General features: G+C 36.6%; 1 protein-coding gene across 2 annotated transcripts in view; it reads right to left on the bottom strand.

The window, feature by feature from the left end:
• Positions 1–703: 703 nt before the first annotated feature.
• PIGK (phosphatidylinositol glycan anchor biosynthesis class K) overlaps positions 704–22,393 on the bottom strand; it is a 113,937-nt gene continuing 92,247 nt past the window's right edge. The window contains exon 11 of one of the 2 annotated variants that reach the window (XM_004431515.3): positions 704–1,065. In XM_004431515.3, coding sequence (XP_004431572.1) covers positions 949–1,065 — 117 coding nt within the window. In that variant the 3' untranslated portion in view covers positions 704–948. Of the gene's footprint in view, positions 1,066–6,000; positions 6,078–22,393 lie in introns of those variants that run through there. The other variant, XM_087448776.1, reaches the window with a different exon arrangement.

Here is a 22,393-nt window from a genome sequence, read left to right as displayed (position 1 = left end):
TCAGGAAAAGTGTAAACCCAGCCAGTGGGCAGGGTTTACCTTAAACAGACCGTCTCTTCCAGTGTGGAAACTGAAGAGGAAGTGACCAACTCTAGAGATTCACAGAATGCTTAGAAATGAAAAACAATGGAGTTTGTTCCTCTTGAGCAGTCAATACGTAAAATTCCCAAAGGTCTTGAATTTTCCAGATAAACTGATAGCACATAAGGTCCTGAAGACTGTCAGTACCACAGATTAAGAAACTGATTTTTCATATTTACTTATAATTAAAGCTGCAGAATTCCATGAATGACTGACAGTAAAATATTAACACGTTAAAGTATGAAACAAAGGAAAATTCTGGGAACAAGTTAAGTGGTCCAACAACAGAAGAATGTTAAATAAATTACCAGACATCCATAAAATGGACACTATGAAGCCAATCACAATGTGTTCTCGAAGAATATCCAAGGAAAGGGAAAGGGTTGAGAACACTGCAAAATGAAAAGTGATGTTACAAAATGGTATGTTCCATATGATTTCTATTTTGGAAAAAAAATATGTACATAGAAAAAAAAGACTGGGAGACCATACACAAAAATACTAACAGAAGTTACCTCTGCTAGTGAGAACTTAATGTCTTCACATTTTTTCTTTTCCAAATGAAAAGCGGAAAAGGGGAAATTCTTATTTTCAAAAAAAAGTCAATGAGTATACTCTGATCTCTCTGTCCCATCTTTTTATTAACACATAAAACGCAAAACTGAAATATATTGAGTGTCATTTAGCACCCGCATTAACAATTATTTCTCTTTAAGTTATAAAATCAATAGTTCATTCAAATTTATAGTTTCCTTATACTTTTTGCCAATTCACACAAGAGCAATGTATTTTTAAAAAGATATAATGACATAAATTTTTATCCGAGGTTGTAGTCTTCCATGCAGTCTTCTTCATACATCGTCATGTCTAGAAAATGAACTTCATATGTTTGATTCCATAAGTTTTGAAGAAAACCATGATAATGAGTGCCCACAATCCCAGAATAAAACCTCCAGGAGGATGCCAATCTTTCAGCTTTGGTTTCTGCAAAACAAGGATGACGTGGTAAATTTAACAACAGGTAAATAATTCAACAATGGATAAAGCAAATACTGACAGAAAATGGAAATTTTACAGGTTGTGTTTTAAGGGGGAGTCATTTAACCATATTAAATGTATTGGGATGGCATCAAACAGGGTAAATATTTCCAAGTAGTTCTTACAGAGATCAGTTTCAAATGACCTTTTGTTCCCTCAAAGAGGCTTTCCCTGACCACCCTATCCAACCACCTCTCTTCACCCAAGCTATTCAGGCGCCTAACAGTCCTTCTCACTTGGAATTTAAATATTCATTAGTTTGTTGGTTTCATCTGTCTCTCCTATTAGACCACAGCTCCATGGGGGTCATCTTGTTATATTCCCAGCACCTACCTGCCTCAGTGCCTGACACATAGGAGACACATTTACAATATACTAAATAAATTAGTGGAATAACAAATGCTACTGGATGCCATTTACTCAGATATTCAACAAATACTTGTTGGGGGGCCAGTGCCTTTGGTCATGTTACTCCCTTGAGGTAGAATGCTCCTTACCCCATTCTGCCTATCCAAAACTCACTAACTCAAATGCCAACTCCTCCCGATTTTCCCAGCTGATATATTATTTTCTTCGGATCTGTAGCTCCTTCTACTTTTATTCCTATCTGCTATTAGAGTTATATTTATCACTTATCTCCCTGCAAACTTCCAAAGTCTGGCTGAGTCCATTTTACGTCCCCTTCTCCATTCCCCATCCCTCAACACCCAGCCAAGTGTCTTGTATGTTTCTTTGCCCAGCAATGAAAGGCAGACCACTCTTTCCCATTTAGTTGTCATTTCAACAGCTACATTATGGCCCTGAAACTGGAAGTCTGTGACTATGATCTCTTTATGAGTTCTACTTTCTGAATTACTAAGCAAGATTGTAAGGATAGTTATGATATGAAAATCATATTTTAGAGTAGGCTAGGGAGAAGAGAAACTGTAATCTGAAATGTGCTTTAGTCACCATGTAAACTGGATCCAAGAAAGGTTCATAAATCTCTTAGAGGTATCCACAACTTAGAGTTTGGTTTTCCCTTATATAACCAGGACACCTAATGCTCCTCACTCAATCTTCAGCTCATCACATTACAAAAGGAAAAAAAACAAAGAAAGAAAAGCTCAAAAATAAAACAAATGAGGTCAAATCAACCAGAATTCATCAGCAAAGGCCATGCTGGTAATATACATTCACTGTGGGGCTGGGCCAGTGGCGCGGCGGTTAAGTGCGCACGCTCCACTTTGGTGGCCCAAGGGTTCGCAGGTTCGGATCCCCGGCACGCACCAACGCACTGCGTGTCAGGCCATGCTGTGGCAGCGTCCCATATAAAGTAGAGGAAGATGGGCACAGATGTTAGCCCAGGGCCAATCTTACTTGGCAAAAAAAAGAGGAAGACTGGCATCGGATGTTAGCTGATCTTCCTCACAGAGAAAGAAAAAAAATATATATATACATTCACTGCCACATTCTATAGTTACTTACGTTTATTATCTATGCTTTAAAATATGATAGTTACCTAATGAATACAACATTATAAACATACTAGAAAATTCCAAAGAATATTTTAATAAAATGAAATTCTTTGTCTAAATTTTAATTTTATAAATGGAGAAGTTATCCATGGAAATGCCTGATTTTCAATTAGGTGATTTTTCTGCAAATTTTTCCTTCTCTTCTGAAGCTCTCCTCCCTTAGCTTCAGGGATACTCTCACCAGGTTTTTACTCTACTTCTCCAGCCATTCCTTGTCAGTCTTCTTTGCTCCTTAAATGCTAGTGTTCTCTAGAGCTCTGCCTTCAGCCATTTACTCTCTCCCTTTATAAATATCTTTGGGTGACAGCTGTACCCTGGTTTCAACCTCTGTCAACAGGCTCATGACTCCCAAATTTGTATCACTAACTTGGAATTCTACACTAAACCCTGGACTCATATACAATTAACAGACATCTCTACTTGGATATTCCAAAGGATCACAAACTTTACTACAGTCAAGACTAAACTCATCCCTGACCCTTCCAGCTGTTCTGCTCTTCCTTCCCTGTTCTCCATCTCTCCATCTACATGAAGGGCATCACCACATTGCCCAAGTGATAAACCTGGAAGTCATTCTTAGTTCCCCCACATCTCAGACCTTCCCATTTCAATGAATTACTAATTCTTATAGGCTTTCTCCCCATCATATCTGACCTTTATAAGTTTCCTATTGCCACTGCCACTCCCTTACTTCTAGCTCTTACCATTTCTTGTCAGGATTACTGAAATAGTTTCCTAACTAGTTTCTCTTCCTCCCAGGTGCCCTCTTTTCCATCTATCAACCACACTGCTGCTAGACACACCTTTCTAAAATACAAATACATATTTGTATAATACATATATATGAAAGCCTCACATGTATGCATGTAGGTATTATTTGCCTTAAGCATATGTTACTTTTGTAATTTAAAAAATTAAATAAATAATTTAAAAACAAGGGCATGGTGTGGTGTGGTTCAAAGAGCAAGGAATTTAGAATCAACTGCCTTGGGTCCAAAGTTCAGTTTTAATACTTAAAGCCCATGTTACCTGCCGAGCCCCTTCTCCACTCTGCATTTCTGAATCTGTACAATGGGAATAGTGACACATACCTCCCAGGGATGAATGAACACACAATTATTGCAATGACATGTTTTTTGGAAATTTAGTTTACAACTACTCATTCCTACCTAGAAAAGTGATGATATGAAACCCAAAGTAGTTTTTAGTTGATTTTCATTTGTGTCTGCCAGTTATGAGGAACAATGTTTGAAAAAATCTGATTTTTGTTATTTGTACAACTTTCATCAATTCAAAATTAACTTGTCAAACTAACAGAAGAGAAATCCACCTTGATATCTTCATCTGGATCATAATGCTAGAGTTTTAGAAGTTTTTAATCAGATGCTTAATATGAACTGAACTGACAATATTGTTTATAGTGGTTACATCCACCTTCACTCCCACGTCTACTCTCACCCTCTACCACTCCTTCCAGAAAACTCCCCCAAACACCCTAAAATATTAAATCCAACTTTTCCCCATGTTACTTTCTACTCCAAAGTCTGCAACGGCTTCTCATCATATGTGTGATGACGACAATGACAAATGTCCTTTCCCTCTAGTATCTTACAAGATGGTAAGTTCAGTGGTTCTCAAACCGTTTCAGATGGCGGAGCTCATGGAAGTCACAGTGCTCTTTGTGCAACACTATGAAAAAACCTTAATTTAATTCCAGTAGAAAATCTAGAATAATTAATATAAAGATAGGTTAAGTAAACATCACAAGCATGTGACAATGAAATAACAGGGGAGTGAACCAAACATGATTGACTACTGGGGGGTAAAGGATACTCTTTCTCCCCCAACACATTCAAATCTAAGTAGATAGTAAGAAGCATCCACATGGTCTGTTGGCAAATACCAACAGTTCTAAAAAGAAGGAAAAAACAAGGTGAGGTCATGAGTAAAAATTTCCCAAATATGAGAAAAAAATATCCTGAAGACACAGAGAACATATCTATGAATAAGATTTAATAAGGAACCAAAAGATAATTTTAGCAAAATTTTATGGGGTATGGACTCAAAGACGCAAAAGAAACCAAATATAAAAGAATAGTATAAAGAGAAAAATAATATAAGATACGAGGACAATAGGCTGAGATAAAAAGGGAGCTGGGTGACACAATTCTATAATAGCAAAATTAAAATCTACATTCACAAAGAAGATAGTGTTCTAAGCACATCTTTGAGTCCTTCATTCACCTAGTTTGTGGTAGACTGAGGGCACAAAATGGCCACAATTCTCCATATTTCCCTGTGTCCATACCCTTTGTAATATGTTGCTTTATAGCAGCTCTCATCAAGAGGTAGAATCTATATCTTACTCCTTGAGTCAGCTGGCCTTGTGACTTCTTTTGTCCAACAGAACGCAACACAAGCAACAACACCCTAGTTCCAAGGCTAGCCTCAAGAAGCTTTGCTTGCTTCTGCTCTCTCTCAGACCTCTGCTACCACCATGAGAAAAAAACATAGGCAAGGCTTCTGGAGGAAAAGGCATGACGTGGAGAAGAACTCAGGTCCCCCAGCCAACAACCAGCCAACTCCCAGACATGGAGCCACCTAATCAACCCAGGGTTTACCACAGACTCATGAGGGAGACCAGCTGAGAACAGAACTGCTCAGCTAAACTCAGCCTAAATTGCCAACCTGAAGAATTATGAGTTAAATAAATGATTGATGTTTTAAGCCACTAAATTTTGGAGTGGTTTGTTCTGCATCAAAAGCTACAGGATACATCCACTGAGGTGACAATTAACGTGGAAGGAAAAATCCTGATCTTTTATTATCAGAAGAAAATAAAGTTCCCATCTACATACTTGTAGTTCCAGGTTTCTGCAACAATAAGAACAGCACGAAGGGCAGCTAGTCAACTTCTTGTCCACCATGAACTCTGCTGAAGTGGGGGAGGTCTTTCAAAATAATCCCTTCTGACCCTCCTAGAATGAGAAATCCAGCCTCATTAACTCATCTGAGCTAAATTTCACAAAGCAAGGACTTCAACAACCACCTGTCGCACCTGAACAGCATTTACAGCCAGACTCTGATGAAGCTGTCCAGGAAAAACACCTGCTATACCGTCTTCCAGAGGTAAATTTCATGAATGTTCTGTGCCACCCCCCTCACTTTAAGGGAGCTGCAGTGAGGCTCACTTTTGGCTCTCTCTTGCAGTCTTCCGGGAAAGAGACCGACTCCACTTGCTACCATGCCAGGAACTGCTCTCAAGGAAACGAAATGGGGGAATCTAGAGACTAACTCACCCACCTTCCCTCTAGCCTTCCTCCTCCCAGCTGCAATCTAGATGTGAAGTCGGGTTCCTTTCCTTTTGAAGTTAGCAATTAGTGTTCATCAGACGTTGCCCCTCCACTGGAGAAATGAACATCTCCCAGGATCTTGATGCACCTGGGAAATTTGCAAAGCAATTAATCTAATCTAGGATAATCAAAGACGATTTGTTTTTGACTATGATTTTATTTTTAATAGAAAGCTGACCATAGTTTTTCCTGAATCACGATTTCAGTTTTTCTCTGACAAGAATACCCACTTATCAACATTATTAGTTAATAAGGCTCTGGAATTTCTGGCCAATCCAGACATAACTTTTAGGAAGGAGAAGTAAATTTTCATTATTTGCACATATTATGATTAGATAACAAACCTTATAAAATCAACTTTTATAATTATTGAGAATAAAGATCTCAGATTTGAGATAAATATATTTAAAAAAATACCCTTCCAATATGCCAGTAAAAATAAGTTGGAAAACAGAATAGAAAAAAATGTCATTCACAATAGCAATAAAAACCATAAAATAACTAGGAATACCCACAGCACAAGACATAAAGTAAACAATCTACATTACTCTACAAAGAGGGGTAAACAGTCATGAATAACAAAAGGTTATGATAAAGCTAATCTATAATTTTGTTCTGATGTAAAATAGAAAGATTAATGAAAAACAGAATAGAAAGCAGGCAATCAGCCCAGTATCCAAAAATTTAGTAGACAACAGAAGAACTAGCACAAATCAACAGGCAAGGGAATATTCTTACTGGTGCTCTAACAATGGACAAACATTCGGGAAAAAAATCAGTTTTGTTTCTAACCCAACAATATAACCAAAATACATTTTACATGGTTTAAAATTAGATGTAAAAATATTAGATTAAAAAAAATTTTTTTTAATTACTTCTGTAATGCAGCACCTAGGGATACATCAAAATGGTAGCTATGGTAATGGTACTGGTGGAGAGAGTTACAAAGGCACTCATTGTGGAGAGTAGAACACATGAGTCAAAGGGCCTGCGGGCTGAGGGGACTGTCCGGTGAATGGTTGGTTATTCAGGAAGGACTTCTCGGGAGAGCTGGCCCTTGAACGAGGCGTTATATTCGGGTTGGTGGAGAGAAGAGGACAACACCCAGATGGTGGCTCATGGAGCAGAGTCATGGTGACAAGAAAAGCCAGGCATTGGGGAAAAGGTGATGCCCCAGTCTCGCTGGCAGGAGGAAGGTGATGGAAGCTCCACAAGGGTGGACATTTGCATCTGCTTTGTTGGCTGCTGAACTCACAGGACCCTGGCACTTAAGAAACCCTGTTGAAAGAATGGATGCTGTTTGGGAGTAGCAAGCATCGGGGCCAAAGAGAATTCTATGAATGCCTAGCTGCGTGTTGGGACCTAAGACAATGAGAAGCCTCTGAGAGCTTGAGCCAGCAACCATCCACAAGTGAATGGGGTAAAAAGAGATAAAATATAGGAGAATCTGCACAGTAAAGGGATTTCCAAGTCTAAAAGCAGTGAATGAAAATAAGAAAGAAACGGTGGAGAGGTTTTTAAAAGAACTTTTTGAAAGATCTGTATTTCTCAAAGTGTATAAATCAAATTAAAAGGCAAATAAGGGGGCCGGCCCCATGGCTTAGCAGTTGAGTGTGTGCGCTCCACTACTGGGGGCCTGGGTTTGGATCCCAGGCGTGCACCTACGCACCGCTTGTCCGGCCATGCTGAGGCGGCGTCCCACATACAGCAACTAGAAGGATGTGCAACTATGACATACAGCTATCTACTGGAGCCTTGGGGAGAAAAAAAGGGAAAAAAAAAAAAGGAAGAGGATTGGCAATAGATGTTAGCTCAGGGCCGGTCTTCCTCAGCAAAAAGAGGAGAATTGGCATGGATGTTAGCTCAGGGCTGATCTTCCTCACACATACACAAAAAAACGCAAATAAATGGGAAAATATGATAGAAACGGGGATAAATTCAGTACATGAAGATCTCTCAAAAACCATTAAGAAAAGACACGAGGATTTATCAATCACTGGGACAGGGAAATAAAAATTTTCACAAAAGAACAATTACAAATGGCCAATTAACGTTTGAAAAAAAATTCAATGTTCTTGATCTTAAAAACAAATTAAAAATAATAGACTAATTATTTCTTCCTCTATTTAAAATTAATCTAGTAACTGTTAATAAAGATGGTCAACTTTTCAGGAAAGTAATCTACTAACATGTTCAGAGGTCTTTAAAATGTTCATATCTTTTCAGTCCTAGGATCTCTTACACTCCTAGCTAGGATCTATATTAAGGAACTCAGAAATGCTGACAAAGGTTTTGCACAAAGATTTTCTTCTCAGTGTTATTTACATAATAAAAACAGGAAACAGTCAATATAAAAAATAACATGGGCAATATTGTACAAGCACGTAATTAAATAGTCATCAAAATAGTTTTCAAACAATTTTAATGATTTGGAAAGATGCTTATACTGTAATAATAAGAAAATAAAAGCAAGATGCAAATTGAGTAAGAAATATGATCTTTATTTCTATAACAATATTCAAAGAAAGGAAATATACTATAAAGTCTTAACAGTGTTTCTCGGAGGGAAGCAGGATTAGAGGTAATTTTAATCTCTTCTCTATACTTATCTATACTTTTGAAAGTATGTTTTCTACAATGCATATGTATTTAATTATTTCTGGGGAGTGGGAGAGAAGGGAAATATATAGGATAAACCTGTATTAAAAGAGTCCACCTAATCCTGAGAAAAAAGAACAAAGCTGGAGGTATCACACTCCCTGATTTCAAAATATACTACAAAGCTATAATAACCAAAACAGCATGGTACTGGCACAAAAACAGACACGCAGATCAATGGAATAGAATCGAAAGCCCAGAAATAAACCCACACATCTATGGACAGCTAATCTTTGACAAAGGAGCCAAGAACATACAATGGGGAAAAGAAAGTCTCTTCAACAAATGGTGTTGGGAAAACATGCAAAAAAATGAAAGTAGACCCTTACCTTACACCATACACAAAAATTAACTCCAAATGGATTAAAGACTTGAATGTAAGACCTGAAACTGTGAAACTTCTAGAAGAAAACATAGGCAGTACGCTCTTCGACATCGGTCTTAGCAACATCTTTTCAAACACCATGTCTGACCAGGCAAGAGAAACAATAGAAAAAATAAACAAATGGGACTACATCAAACTAAAAAGCTTCTGCTCAGCAAAGGAAACCATCAACAAAACAAAAAGACAACCTAACAACTGGGAGAAGATATTTGCAAACCATACATCTGATAAGGGCTTAATCTCCAAAATATATAAAGAACTCATGCATCTCAACAACAAAAAAACTACCAACCCAATTAAAAAATGGGCAAAAGACCTGAACAGACATTTCTCCAAAGAAGATATACAGATGGCCAACAGACACATGAAAAGATGTTCAAAATCACTAACTATCAGGGAAATGCAAATCAAAACTACAATGAGATATCACCTCACGCCCGTCAGAATGGCTATAATTAACAAGACAGGAAACAACATGTGTTGGAGAGGATGTGGAGAGAAGGGAAGTCTCATACACTGCTGGTGGGAGTGCAAACTGGTGCAGCCACTATGGAAAACAGTATGGAGATTCCTCAAAAAATCAAGGATAGAACTACCATATGATTCAGCTATTCCACTGCTGGGTATTTATCCAAAGAACTTGAAAACACCAATTTTATAAAGGTACATGGACCCTTGTGTTCATTGCAGCGTTATTCACAACAGCCAAGACTTGGAAGCAACCTAAGTGCCCATCAAGGGACGAATGGATAAAGAAGCTTTGGTATATATACACAATGGAATACTACTCAGCCGTAAGAAACGATGAAATCCAGCCATTTGTGACAACACGGATGGACATTGAGGGTATAATGCAAAGTGAAATAAGTCAGAGGGAGAAGGTCAAATACCGTATGATTTTCTTCATTATGTAGTAGATAATAACAACAATAAACAAACACATAGGGACAGAGACAGGATTGGTGGTTACCAGAGGGGGTAGGGAGGGAGGGAGGAGGGTGAAAGGGATAATTCAGTACATGTGTGTGGTGATGGGTTGTAATTAGTATTTTGGTGGTGAACATGATGTAATCTATGCAGAAATAGAAGTATAATGATGTACACTTGAAATTTTTACAATGTTATAAACCAATGTTATTGCAATAAACAAAAAATTAAAAAAAAATGTATAACACTATAAGTTCACAAAATAAAAAAAAATTAAAAAAAAAGAGTCCACCTAGAAGAACCTTCATATATTCATCTTTTCCAAATTAGAAGACACACTGTAATAATACTGGTTAGTACCTGATATCTTACTTTAAGAAAATGTAATGTGACTACCATGACAGCAACACAATATAATAAAGTGCCTTTTCAGTATGTATTTATTGATATTCCCAGAGTATAACAATATTGCTATTTTTAAAACAACTATAGGTAATATTATAGACATTCTGCAATGATTTTACTCACAATCAAATGATAGATTGGTATAATTATTGCATTTTGTAGTGCAGCTGCATTTGAGGTAAGTTCATATTAAAGTATAGCTTGTAATTTCATTTGTGTCTATATTAGAGCTTCACATAAAATGACTAATTTTATGTGGTTAAGGTACTCTACTGACTGCTATTAAATACACTCCTCTTTCTTTTTTAAACTTTCACAATAACAGCTATAATACAAAGGTGAAAAGCATACATAAAACACTACAATGTGTCATGAGCAAACACTTAAAAGCTGAAGGGCTACCTATTATTAAAATGCCTAATCTCAATTTAAAAAGATAGGTAGCTAAGCAACACTGTGCTGCCAATTGTGAACAGTATGCAGTCTACCCCTTCGTGTTGCTGGGGGAACATTATCACAGGACTTCAAAACAGTTAACAGAGCACAGATCTAAGTATTAAAATTATGTAAAAAGCGGAAACTGAGGATTTTCAAAATTGTACATGTTTATTGGGAAGTAAATGGAAAACTTCCAAGGTTTCAAAAAGATTCCTTTTTTTTTTTTTTCCTGCAGGGAAGGATTTGCCCTGAGCTAACATCTGTTGCCAATCTTCCTATTTTTTGTTTTTCCTCTCCCCAAAGCCCCAGTGCATGGTTTTATATCCTAGTTGTAAGTCCTTCTAGTTCTCCTATGTGAGCCACTGCCACAGCATGGCAACTGACAGACAGGTGGTGTGGTTCCATGACCGGAAAATGAACCCAGGCCGCCAAGGCAGAGAGCATGGAACTTTAACCACTAGGCCATTAGGGCTGGCCTGAGATTTTTTTTTTTTTTTTTTTTGTGGGGAAGATCAGCCCTGAGCTAACATCCATGCCAATCCTCCTCTTTTTGCTGAGGAAGACCGGCTCTGAGCTAACATCTATTGCCAATCCTCCTCCTTTTTTTTTTCCCCCAAAGCCCCACTAGATAGTTGTACGTCATAGTTGCACATCCTTCTAGTTGCTGTATGTGGGACGTGGCCTCAGCATGGCCTGAGAAGCGGTGCGTCGGTGCGCGCCCGGGATCCTAACCCGCGCCGCCAGTAGTGGAGCGCACGCACTTAACCGCTAAGCCACGGGGCCGGCCCCCAAGATTCCTTTTTTAAAATATAATGAGCATATCAGTTCAGTTAAACTATATTTTAAGGAAAGAAATAAAACAATCTACTGAGGTTATGGTTATAATTACTTCAGAAAACAGCTGTTTGTTTTCAATTGTTTAATCAGTGGCAGTTTATTAGTATTTCCAGTCCATCTATATCCTCTCTACAAAATATAATTTGTACTTTTCACATTATATTAATAGTATAAATAAAACTGTGGTCAGAAGAATTCTAAGCCCCTAAGATTCCCTCTCCCTGGTCTACACATCCTGTATAATCTCTTCCCCTTGAGTGTGGACAGGACTTTCCAATGTGTTGGGATATCACTCCTGTAATTACATTATATAGCAAAGATGAAGGGATTCTGAAGATGTAATTAAGGTTCCTAACCAGCTGACTTTCAGTTCATCAAAAGGTAGATTATCCTGGGGGAAAGGCTGACCTAACCAGGTGATCCCTTTAAAAGAGGGTCTAGATATCAGAGACAGAAGTCAGACAAGTATATTAGAAGCAGCTGAGATGCTCTCCTGTTGGTCTTGAAGAATCAAACAGCCATGCTGTGGAGTGGACCATGGGCAGGGAATGGCAAGCAGCCTCTAGGAGCTGAGGGCCTCAGTCAGTCCTATGACCATGAGAAACTGAATTGTGCCAATCACCAGTAAGATTGGAAGAGGACCCCGAGCCTCAGATGAGACTGCAGTCATGGCTGACAGCTTGACTGAAGCCTTGTTAGGCCCTGAGCACAGGACTAGGCTAAGCTCTGCACAGATTCCTGAGCCATGGAAACCATGAGATAAGAAATGTTTTTAAATCACTACACTTGCTTGTTACACAGTGAGAGAAAACTAATTAACAAACAAAACTTGAAATAAAACTATTCATTACATCTGATACCTGTTCCTTGGGTGGAATAACTGATTAAGATATTAACTTTACAAGTTTAAAAAAAATAGAAGTAAAAAGAATGAAATATTGTAGTCTCATTCCTCCTACTCTTCCATACTTATTCATTCTCTAAGACCCTGCTCAAAGGCCTAGAACAACTTAAAGCAATCGTTAAAGGGATCAAACTGATCCTAGAACAAAATATAACACTTGCTACATGAATAAAACAAAAATCCAGAATCCAGCAGCCAAAAACAAAAAAATTAAAATATCTAGAATCCAATTAAAAAAAAAAAAAACAGGCATGGAAAGGAGGAAAATATGACCCATAGTTAGGAGAAAAATCCATCAATTGAAACAGACCCATAAATGAAAGAGATGACAGATTTAGTAGACAGGGCTCTTAAGATAGCTATTATATGTGAACATATGAGGAGAGAAAGAGAACATATAAATAAGACCCATATAGGATTTCTAGAGACGAAATATGAAATATGAAAGGAAAAATACACCGGATGGTATTAGCAGGTTAGACACTACAGTAGAATCAGCAGAGAACTATTAAAATAGCAATAGAAATTATTCAGAATGAAGCACAGAAAGAAAAAGAGCAGGAAAAGAATAAAGGAGAAAATGAAGAGCCTCAGTGACCTGTGGCACAATGCCAGGCAGGACCACATTTGTGTAACTGGCATCCCAAGCAGGGAGGGAGAAAAGTATCTAAAACAAATAATGACTGGAATTTTTCCAAATTTCATAAAAACTATAAACCACCAAATCCACAAAGCTCAACATCAAGCATAAAAAACATAGAGAAAACCACGCAAAGGCACATCATAACCAAAATGCTCAAAAACAATGATCAAGAGAATATCTTAAAAGCAGTCAGAAAAAAAGAGATTTGTTCTTACAGAGTAGGGTTCAGCAGACTACAGCACACAAGCCAGCCACATGATTTTATAAACAAAGTTTTACTGGAACACAGCTACACTCATTTATATATTGTCTATTGCTGCTTTCACACTACACCAAAGTTGAGTAGTTGCAACAAAGACAAGGTGACCCACAAGCCTAAAATATTTACTATCTGACCCTTTAAGAAAAAGTATGTAGAGGGGCCAGCCTGGTGGTGTAGTGGTTAAGTTTGCACGATCCGCTTCGGCGGCCCTGGGTTCACAGGTTCCGATCCCGGGAGTGGACCTATGCACCACTTATCAAGCCATGCTGTGGCAGGCACCCCACATAAAACAGAGGAAGAAGGGCACAGACGTTAACTCAGGGCCAATCTTCCTCAGCAAAAAGAGGAGGACTGGCAACAGATGTTAGCTCAGGGCTAATCATCCTCACCAAAAAAAAAAAAAAAAATATATATATATATATATATGAATTTTTACATTCATATATATTTTTTTTACATTTATATATATATTAATTTTTTACATTCCTCTGCCACAGAGGAACAAAGATAAGAATGATTGAAGATGCACTGTCAGAAACCATGGAGGCCAGAAGACAATGGAAAGACATCCTTAAAGTACTAAAAAAAAACTGTGAACCTAGAATTCTAGGAAAAATGTATCAAGTGAAAAAAATCTTTCAAGGATAAAGGTGAAATAAAACATCTTTCAGTAAAACAAAAGGTTTGGAAATTCAACAGACCTACATTACAAGGGTGTATACCAAAGACCTATACTGCAAAGTGTACCTACAGCAGACCTATACTACAAGATGTGCTAAGAGAAATATTTCAGGCAGAAGGAAAATTACACCAGATGGAAATGCAGACTTACACAAATGAATGAGGAGAGATAGAAATGGTAAATAGCTAGATAAATATAAAAATATTTTCCTGATTTTAAAACTTATTTAAAAGATAATGGACTGTTTAAAGCAAAAATGATAATGTATTGTGGGGTTCATAACATATGTAGAATCAAAACATATTACAACAACAGCCCAAAGGATGGAAGGGAGGAACTGGAAATATATCATTATGAAGTTCTTATGTTATATGTGAAATAATATAATATCATTTAAAGGAGACTGTGATAAATTAAAGATGTACATTATAAATCCTAAAGCAATAGCAGCAACAAAGTGGATTCACTAATAAATCAAAAGTGGAGATAAAATGTGATCACACAAAATATTCGATCCAAAAGAAGTCAGGAAAAGAAAAAAGGAACAACAACAGATGGAGCAAACAGAAAACAAATAGCAATATGGTAAATTTAAATCCAATCAGATGTAAATCCAATTGAAATACACACCCTTTCACACTAAGTGAAAGGATCTTAACACTCCAATTAAAAGGCAGAGATTGTCAGGTTGAATAAAAACATAAAACTCAATGATATTCTGCCTATAAGAAACATACTTTAAATCTGAGACACAGATAGGTTAAAAGTAAACAAATAAAAATGATATATCATGGAAAAAGAAAGCTGGGCAGGCTATATTAATGTCAGACTAAAGCAGACTTTAGAACAAGGAATATTATAGGGCTGAAAAGGAATTTCTCATATTGATAAAGGGACTGATTCATCAAAAAGACACACCGATTCTAAATGTACTTAGAGCTTCAAATACACAAACCAAAAACTGACAGAACTGAAAGGAAAAATTACAATTGTATATTTCAGCACAATCTAAGAATTAACAAATAAGTTAAAAAAATCAGGAGAAATACAGAAAACTTGAACAACGTTATCAACCAATTTGATGTAGTTGATATTTATTTCACTCTACCCAATAACAACAGAATACAAATTTTTTACAAGTACACATGGAACATTCACCATGAAAGACCTATAACACAAGTCTCAATTAATTTAAAAGGACTGAAATCACACAGAGTATTCCATACAGTGGAATTAAACTAGAAATCAGTAACCGAAAGATACTTGGAAAAATCTCCAAACACTTGAAAATTAAACAATACATTTCTAAATAACTCAAGAAGAAATCACAAGGGAAATTAGAAAATATTTTGAACTGAATGAAAATGAAAATACATTTCAAAATGTGTGGGATGCACATAAAATATGCTTACAGAGATATGTGTAGCTTTAAATGCTTGTATTAGAAAAGAAAAAATTTCTAAAATCAGTAATCTAGGATTCTACCTGAAGAACTAGAAAAAGAGCAAACAAAACCCTAAGTCAGCAGAACAAAGAAAATAAAATTGAGTGCAATTCAATAAAAGGGAAAACCAAAAAAAGGTAGAAAAAAATTTCAATAGCCAAAAACTGCTTCTTCGAAAGTTCAATGAAATTGATAAACTTCTGGCAAAACTGATTAAAAGAAAAAAGGAAAAAAGAATGAAAGAGGACCATCACTACAGATTATACAGATATTCAAAAGATAATAAGAAGATATAAAAATAACTTTAAGGCAATGAATTTGACAATTTATGCCTTGAAAGATACAAACTACCACCTTACCTAGTTTTAAGCCACAGAGTAAAAAAGACACATATTTCTGTAGAGTCTATAAAAATTTCAATATCCCTAATGGATTTGGAAAGGAGGCGAGACTCCTTCTAGAGAGAGGAAAGGGATCTCCAGTCAGAGTGTAAAACAAAAGGCATCTGTACTGATAAGAATGCCTAGGAAGGAACCCAAGAGAGTTAAGCAGAAATTGCAGATAATCCTAACCCTTTTTAAATGTTTTTCATATGCCATGCATTATTTTAAGAATTTTAAATGTGCTAACGCAGTGCCTTTAAGGTAGATAATATTATTACTTTGCTTTACAGCTGAGGAAAATTACCAATTGTTACAAAAACTACCACCACTACCCATAATTGTGATTATCATTCATAGAGCGCTGACCAAACGCTCCACTCTGTGGTAAGACCTTCATATACATTCTCTAATTTAATCTTTACAACAGCACTGTGATGTAATTATTATTATCTTATTTTAAACATGAGAAAACTGACTGAGTAACCTGACTAGTCACAAACTAGAAGCTTTAGTAAGTGGGTTTGCTAGGACTGAAACGTGTTTTAGTTTGATTTCACAGCTGGTGCTCTTGACCACTACATAATGTCACTAAACTCCCGAATTCTCTCTAGGAATGTGTCCAGACTGCTCCTCCTCCAGGCAACTCCCTTCACCTCATAGATACTATAGGGCAACTAAAATAAGCACGAGACCAATGAGCTATAGAGCACATATTGGATATAGTTGGTGTTATGATCTGGCAGTAGAACTGGGGAAGAAAGGTTTGGCACACCACCGAGAGAAGGGGCTAAGGAGGGATGAGGCACCGTGCTAGCTATTCAGGATCACATAGTAATACGCATAGATGAATGCATCTTTAAATGTTTCAATCTCCACTTTACACTGCCACATGGAGGCAACTGACTGAAGTGGAGAGGTCTTTGTAATCATATATAAATTTGATAATTTAAAGCAAGAAATACTTCTACACACACATGCTCTAATTTATATTTCTACATATAAATGGTTACCTTAAAAACTACTAGGATTTACCTTTTTTTGTAATCCATGTAGCAAAGGATATTTAAGTGCATATTAACAGATATAAAGATAATATCTCATCATTTTCTGCATCTTTAATATCTATATATCTATTTCCTACACATGAAAAATGTAAGTAAAACATGTTTTACTAACAGGTTGACAGATGCTTTCAAAATTCAGAAATGCTATTTTATTTTAAAGCTAGAAGAACCCCTTTGAACTGTATTCTTTGTTTTATATTTTTCTAGATTTTTCATCAGTAAGAAATTAAACAAATATTTCCTGAATGCCTACTACGTACAAGCCATTTGAGCTAAGTGGCTTGTAAATATGGTTATTCTTTCCTGTAAAAGTAGTAATGTATATTAACATGGGTTCCTTTCTATTTATATTTGTAGGTTATGAAAAAGATCATTCTCATTTACGTTTGTACAGAAAAGTAGACAAATGCTTATTAATAGAACTAAGGTATACGGAATAGTTTTATAAATTAGTTATGTTCATAAATACTGATGATGCTCAGAAAGAAATTATTTCAAGATTTTAGAGCAGCAGTCCTTTTTCTTTTCTCTGCAAAGGGCCAGATAGTAAATATTTTAGGCTTTGAAGGCCATACAGTCTCTGCCGCAAGCACTCAACTTTGCCTCCTCAACTCCGCCTTGTGTACAAACTTAGCCAGAGACACTATGTAAATGAATGAGCTTGGCTGCGTTCCAGTAAAACTTTATTTGCAAAAAACAGGTGGCAGGCTGGCTTTGAGCCACGGGCCATGGTTTGTCAAGTCATGCTCTAAAGAATTGCTGTTGAATGGGCTCACAACATGCCACCCCAAAATATGACACTTTGGCGTACTGATTATTTTGAACTGAAGGTACTTGAGAAACAGCAGATACAGGAAGGGCTCTGCAACCTCCATCTTTCTACCTAAAAGCAGATCATAAAATTTCCCATGACAAAGGTACCCTCCCTGTACCAAGAAGAGAAGAATCTTCTTATCACCGGAGACTGGGAGTCAACACCAAAATGAATCTATACAAACTAACCTACTAAAATAACCCTTACCTTCCTTTAGTTTCCCCCATATACTTCCTAATCACTTTCCCACAATTCACTCTCCCTAGCCCAAGCTTTGTCTCATGACTTCTCCACAAATTTATTGTTTCTTTCTTTTTTTTTTTTTGTGAGGAAGATCAGCCCTGAGCTAACATCCATGCTAATCCTCCTCTTTTTGCTGAGGAAGACCGGCTCTGAGCTAACATCTATTGCCAATCCTCCTTTTTTTCCCCAAAGCCCCAGTGGATAGTTGTATGTCACAGCTGCACATCCTTCTACTTGCTGTATGTGGCATGTGGCCTCAGCATGGCCGGAGAAGCGGTGCGTCGGTGCACGCCCCGGATCCGAACCCAGGCCGCCAGGAGCAGAGCGCGCGCACTTAACTGCTAAGCCACGGGGCGGCCCTATTGTTTCTTTATTAAAGTATGTAAGCTCTCAGTCCTAACTGCTTTTTTGGGTCTTCATTTTCCTTATAAAGACTCCCATAAAAATATTAAATAAAATTTATGTTTTTCTCCTGTTTATTTTATGTCAGTTTAATTCTTAGGCCCATCCACAGAAACTAAGAGAGCAGAAAGATTTTCCTCCTATGTTTTTATATTATTTATATTGACAAAGAAATAAGAATAAAGTATGTCCTCAAAAGAGGATAAAACAGTGTTTTAAACATCTGATACCTTCACAATACATATCAGTTTATTAAAGATCATCACAAGTCTTAAAGAAATGTAATTTTTTTTAACTAGGCATTTCACTAACATTATACTATGAAACCCTTTTTTTTACCTATTAACTATTAACATCCTGCAGAACTAGTGCTTTAGGAACATACTCGGGGAAACTCAGAGTGAAGCAAATGTAAATTCCATGGCTACAAGTAGGAATAAGAATTTAAGTTGTGTAGTACACATATGATATATACAAGAAATTGGGTATTTTGTGCACAGATTCCTTTTACCAGCTTGTTTGCTTGCCATTTTATCTTTCACAGAAACAGAATGAAATAGGTGCACACTCCAAAAATTTCTGACTATGTTTTAACTATACCAACTAGTTGTATTCCAGTTACATTTTCCTACATGTATACCCAGTTTTACCAATCAGATCCATGGACCAATGGTTTAGTCATTCAATCAAACAATGAACATAGGGAAAGGTGTAAGTGTTGACCTATTCTCTCCTTCCATTAGTCAGTGAGTAACTAAGTGATTCCTGTTATTTCCTTATTGTAACTCATTCTCTGCCCCAATAATTGTGCTCTTAAGTACATTCTCCTAAATATGAGGGGAGGGGGGTTGAAAGAGAGGAAGAAGAGGAAGAGAGTCAACATTTGTCAAGAACCAACACTTGCTGAGCATCAAGAATGTGCCAAGTGTTCTATATATATTATCTTGTAACGATTCTTCTTCGAAGGTATTATTAACCCCATTTTATAGATGAAGACCTAGACTAAAACAGGTAAGTAAATTGCTCAAGGTAACAAAACTATTAATTAGCAAACCCTCGTTTGAACCTAGTTCTGACTCATTCCAAAGACAGAATCTCAGACAGCTGAGGAGAAAAGTAATAACCTTTCATATATCCGATGATGGTTGGCAGACGGAACCAGGATTAGACTTATTTTATGTAGCCTTTAGTGCTAGAACTAAAATGCAGGAGTGGAAAGTACGAGAGAGTGTTTTCAATTAGATATAAGAAAATTTTCCAACAAGCAGTTCTAAGAAAGAACGGCTTGCTTTGAGATGTATGAGAGAACTTTTCCATCATTTAAAGTCGTCTTAATCTGTCCTTTACTGAACAACCCTTTGGTGGGACGCCATCTAAGAGATGCAAGAATTGGATGGATTTTAAAAAGTCTAGATGATCTTCTAACATTGAGATAATATGATTTTATCAAAGCAGTGAGAAGTCAGTATACTCTTACATTATTTTTTTATTTCAAACCATTAGAAAAATTCTCTCATTCTGGTATGAAAAATGTCACCTACTTAGGGGCCAGCCCGGTGGCGCAAGCGGTTAAGTGTGCGCTTTCTGCTGTGGTGGCCCGGGGTTCGCCGGTTCGGATCCCGGGCGCACTCTGAGGCACCGCTTGTCAAGCCATGCTGTGGCGGTGTCCCATATAAAGTAGAGGAAGATGGGCACAGATGTTAGCCCAGGGCCAGTCTTCCTCATCAAAAAAAGAGGAGGATTGGCAGATGTTAGCTCAGGGCCGACCTTCCACACACACAAAAAAAGATGTCACCTACTTAATTATCAAAACTTACTCCACCTGAAAATCCAAAAAGTACATTTAAATTTTTTATGCTGTACCAAAAAAATCCCCCAAAACTCCACTAATACACCAACAATGAATAATGCTTGTCCCCAGTTGCACAACTATTTCTAAATGGGTAAAAAGAGCTAAGAAAAAAATTTTTTAATTACTATAATGGGCTTTTGTTAACTTTCCTGTTTAAGAAAAAGTTAAATTCCAACTCCTTGTTTTTAGGCAGAATTTTTATAACTTCTTTAATGTGGGTCTCCCAACAGAATCATCACAATGTTTTTAAGTGTTAAAGTCTGAGGACTGGTATCTTCTCTTTTGAAATATATAGTCTGAAGAATTAATCAGGAAGCCCCCCCTCTGTGCTTAAATGAAGTCATTCTTTGGAGAAACAAGTTAATTTCAGTCAAATTAATTTTCTGGAACACCATTTGCTTGTACCTAAAAATACCATAAACTAAATTTATTTTAAAATAAATTATATAAAGTTTGACTAAGTATTTTTAACAAAATTAGTCACTTTTAGTCATGGTAGTCATTATAAAAATGTTCAACATATTTGCACAACAAAAGCAAATCTTATAATTATTTTTCCCATACTCTATTTGTAATGATCTTTCCCATGGATAAAAGCCCTCCGTATGGTTTAATCAATGACAATGCTCTGAACAGCCCTTCTATACTAGCTGAAGACAGCAGGCTAAGGTTTATAGTCTATTAGAGGTACTATTTTATTTTCTTTTTGGCAGAAACAGCCAACTGAGACGTGCCAGGAAAGAAGTAAAATAAGAAATGTGAAAACTCTCAAAAGTTAATTGTTAAAATGTCAGTTAAATCTACCCTATCACAAACTTTAACAATTTTAGGTATAGTAGATAGAGCTCATTAACAGAAAAAAATTTAATTAGTGCCTAATATATCCATTTATAATATACCCATTTATAATATAATTCCCTTGCTAGAGCGGAATACATCTCTCTCTAGCAATGTTATAGATTTAGTAACACTACTTAAAAGTAAACATAATTATTCCACAAGATTAAGACAGACATCTAATCTAGTTTCTGATTAAACTAGAAATCTCTCAATCAAAATTAAGCAATATCAGTATTATTTTGTTTTCACAAGATATTAATAACCTTGGAGACAGAACTGGTGAATAAAAAAGATAAAGAAAATCAAACAATTAAATACCTTTATCAGGTACTGATAGCTACGTCTGAATGTAGATCAAAGTAAAAATAATCTTGAAAAGAAATCTGTGCCTATCTAAAAGTTATCAGAAATTATAATTGAAATATACTACACTAATTACTCACCAAACATGATTGGTACAATGAAATGAAAGTTAATCCTGAATGTTAAAAACTAGGGGCTGCCTCAGTGGTGTAGTGGTTAAGTGTGCGCTCTCTGCTTCAGAGGCCCAGGGTTTGCAGGTTCAGATCTCGGGCGCGGACCTAAGCACCACATGTCAAGCCATGCTGTGGGAGGCATCCCACGTATAAAGTAGAGGAAGATGGGCATGGATGTTAGCCCAGGGCCAATCTTCCTCAGCAAAAAGAGGAATGGCAACAGATGTTAGCTCAGGGCTAATCTTCCTCACCAAAAAAAAAAAAAAAAATCTGTAACTAAAAATTGATTCTTTAATGCAAAATATGACTTTTCTTACATGCATATATCAGTTTTAAAGTGAATGATAATCTCAACTTTTACTGGGAAACACATTAAGGCGATTTCATGTCAATTTAGATGACAGATTAAATAACTCCTAGTTACGCTATTTCGATCTGTTGCTAGTCAGGATCTAACTACTGCCAAGAATACAGCACAAAGCTGAAGTGTAATGTATTTTAATATGTCTATATCCAAAAAGCCAGTTCCTGGATCTATACAAGAGGTCTTCTTGGCTTTCATTTTCTTTTTTTTCCATGGTACTTCTAGTACTGCTTTTGGTGGATCCCTGGGTTTAACTGCTGTCAAGTTTATTAGGATAGGCATATAATAATGACAGCTAATTGATAAAAGCAACAGTGTATTTCCCTCACCTTTTTTCTTTAACTAAAATGTTACCTTACTTTATTGCATTGTAAATTAAAC

The sequence above is a fragment of the Ceratotherium simum genome, chromosome 2 (assembly GCF_057802395.1).
Source record: "Ceratotherium simum simum isolate JZ-2026a chromosome 2, ASM5780239v1, whole genome shotgun sequence".
Classification (NCBI taxonomy): domain Eukaryota; kingdom Metazoa; phylum Chordata; class Mammalia; order Perissodactyla; family Rhinocerotidae; genus Ceratotherium; species Ceratotherium simum.
The sequence above is the reverse complement of the archived record's forward strand: the minus strand, read 5'-3'. Positions and strand labels throughout refer to the sequence as shown.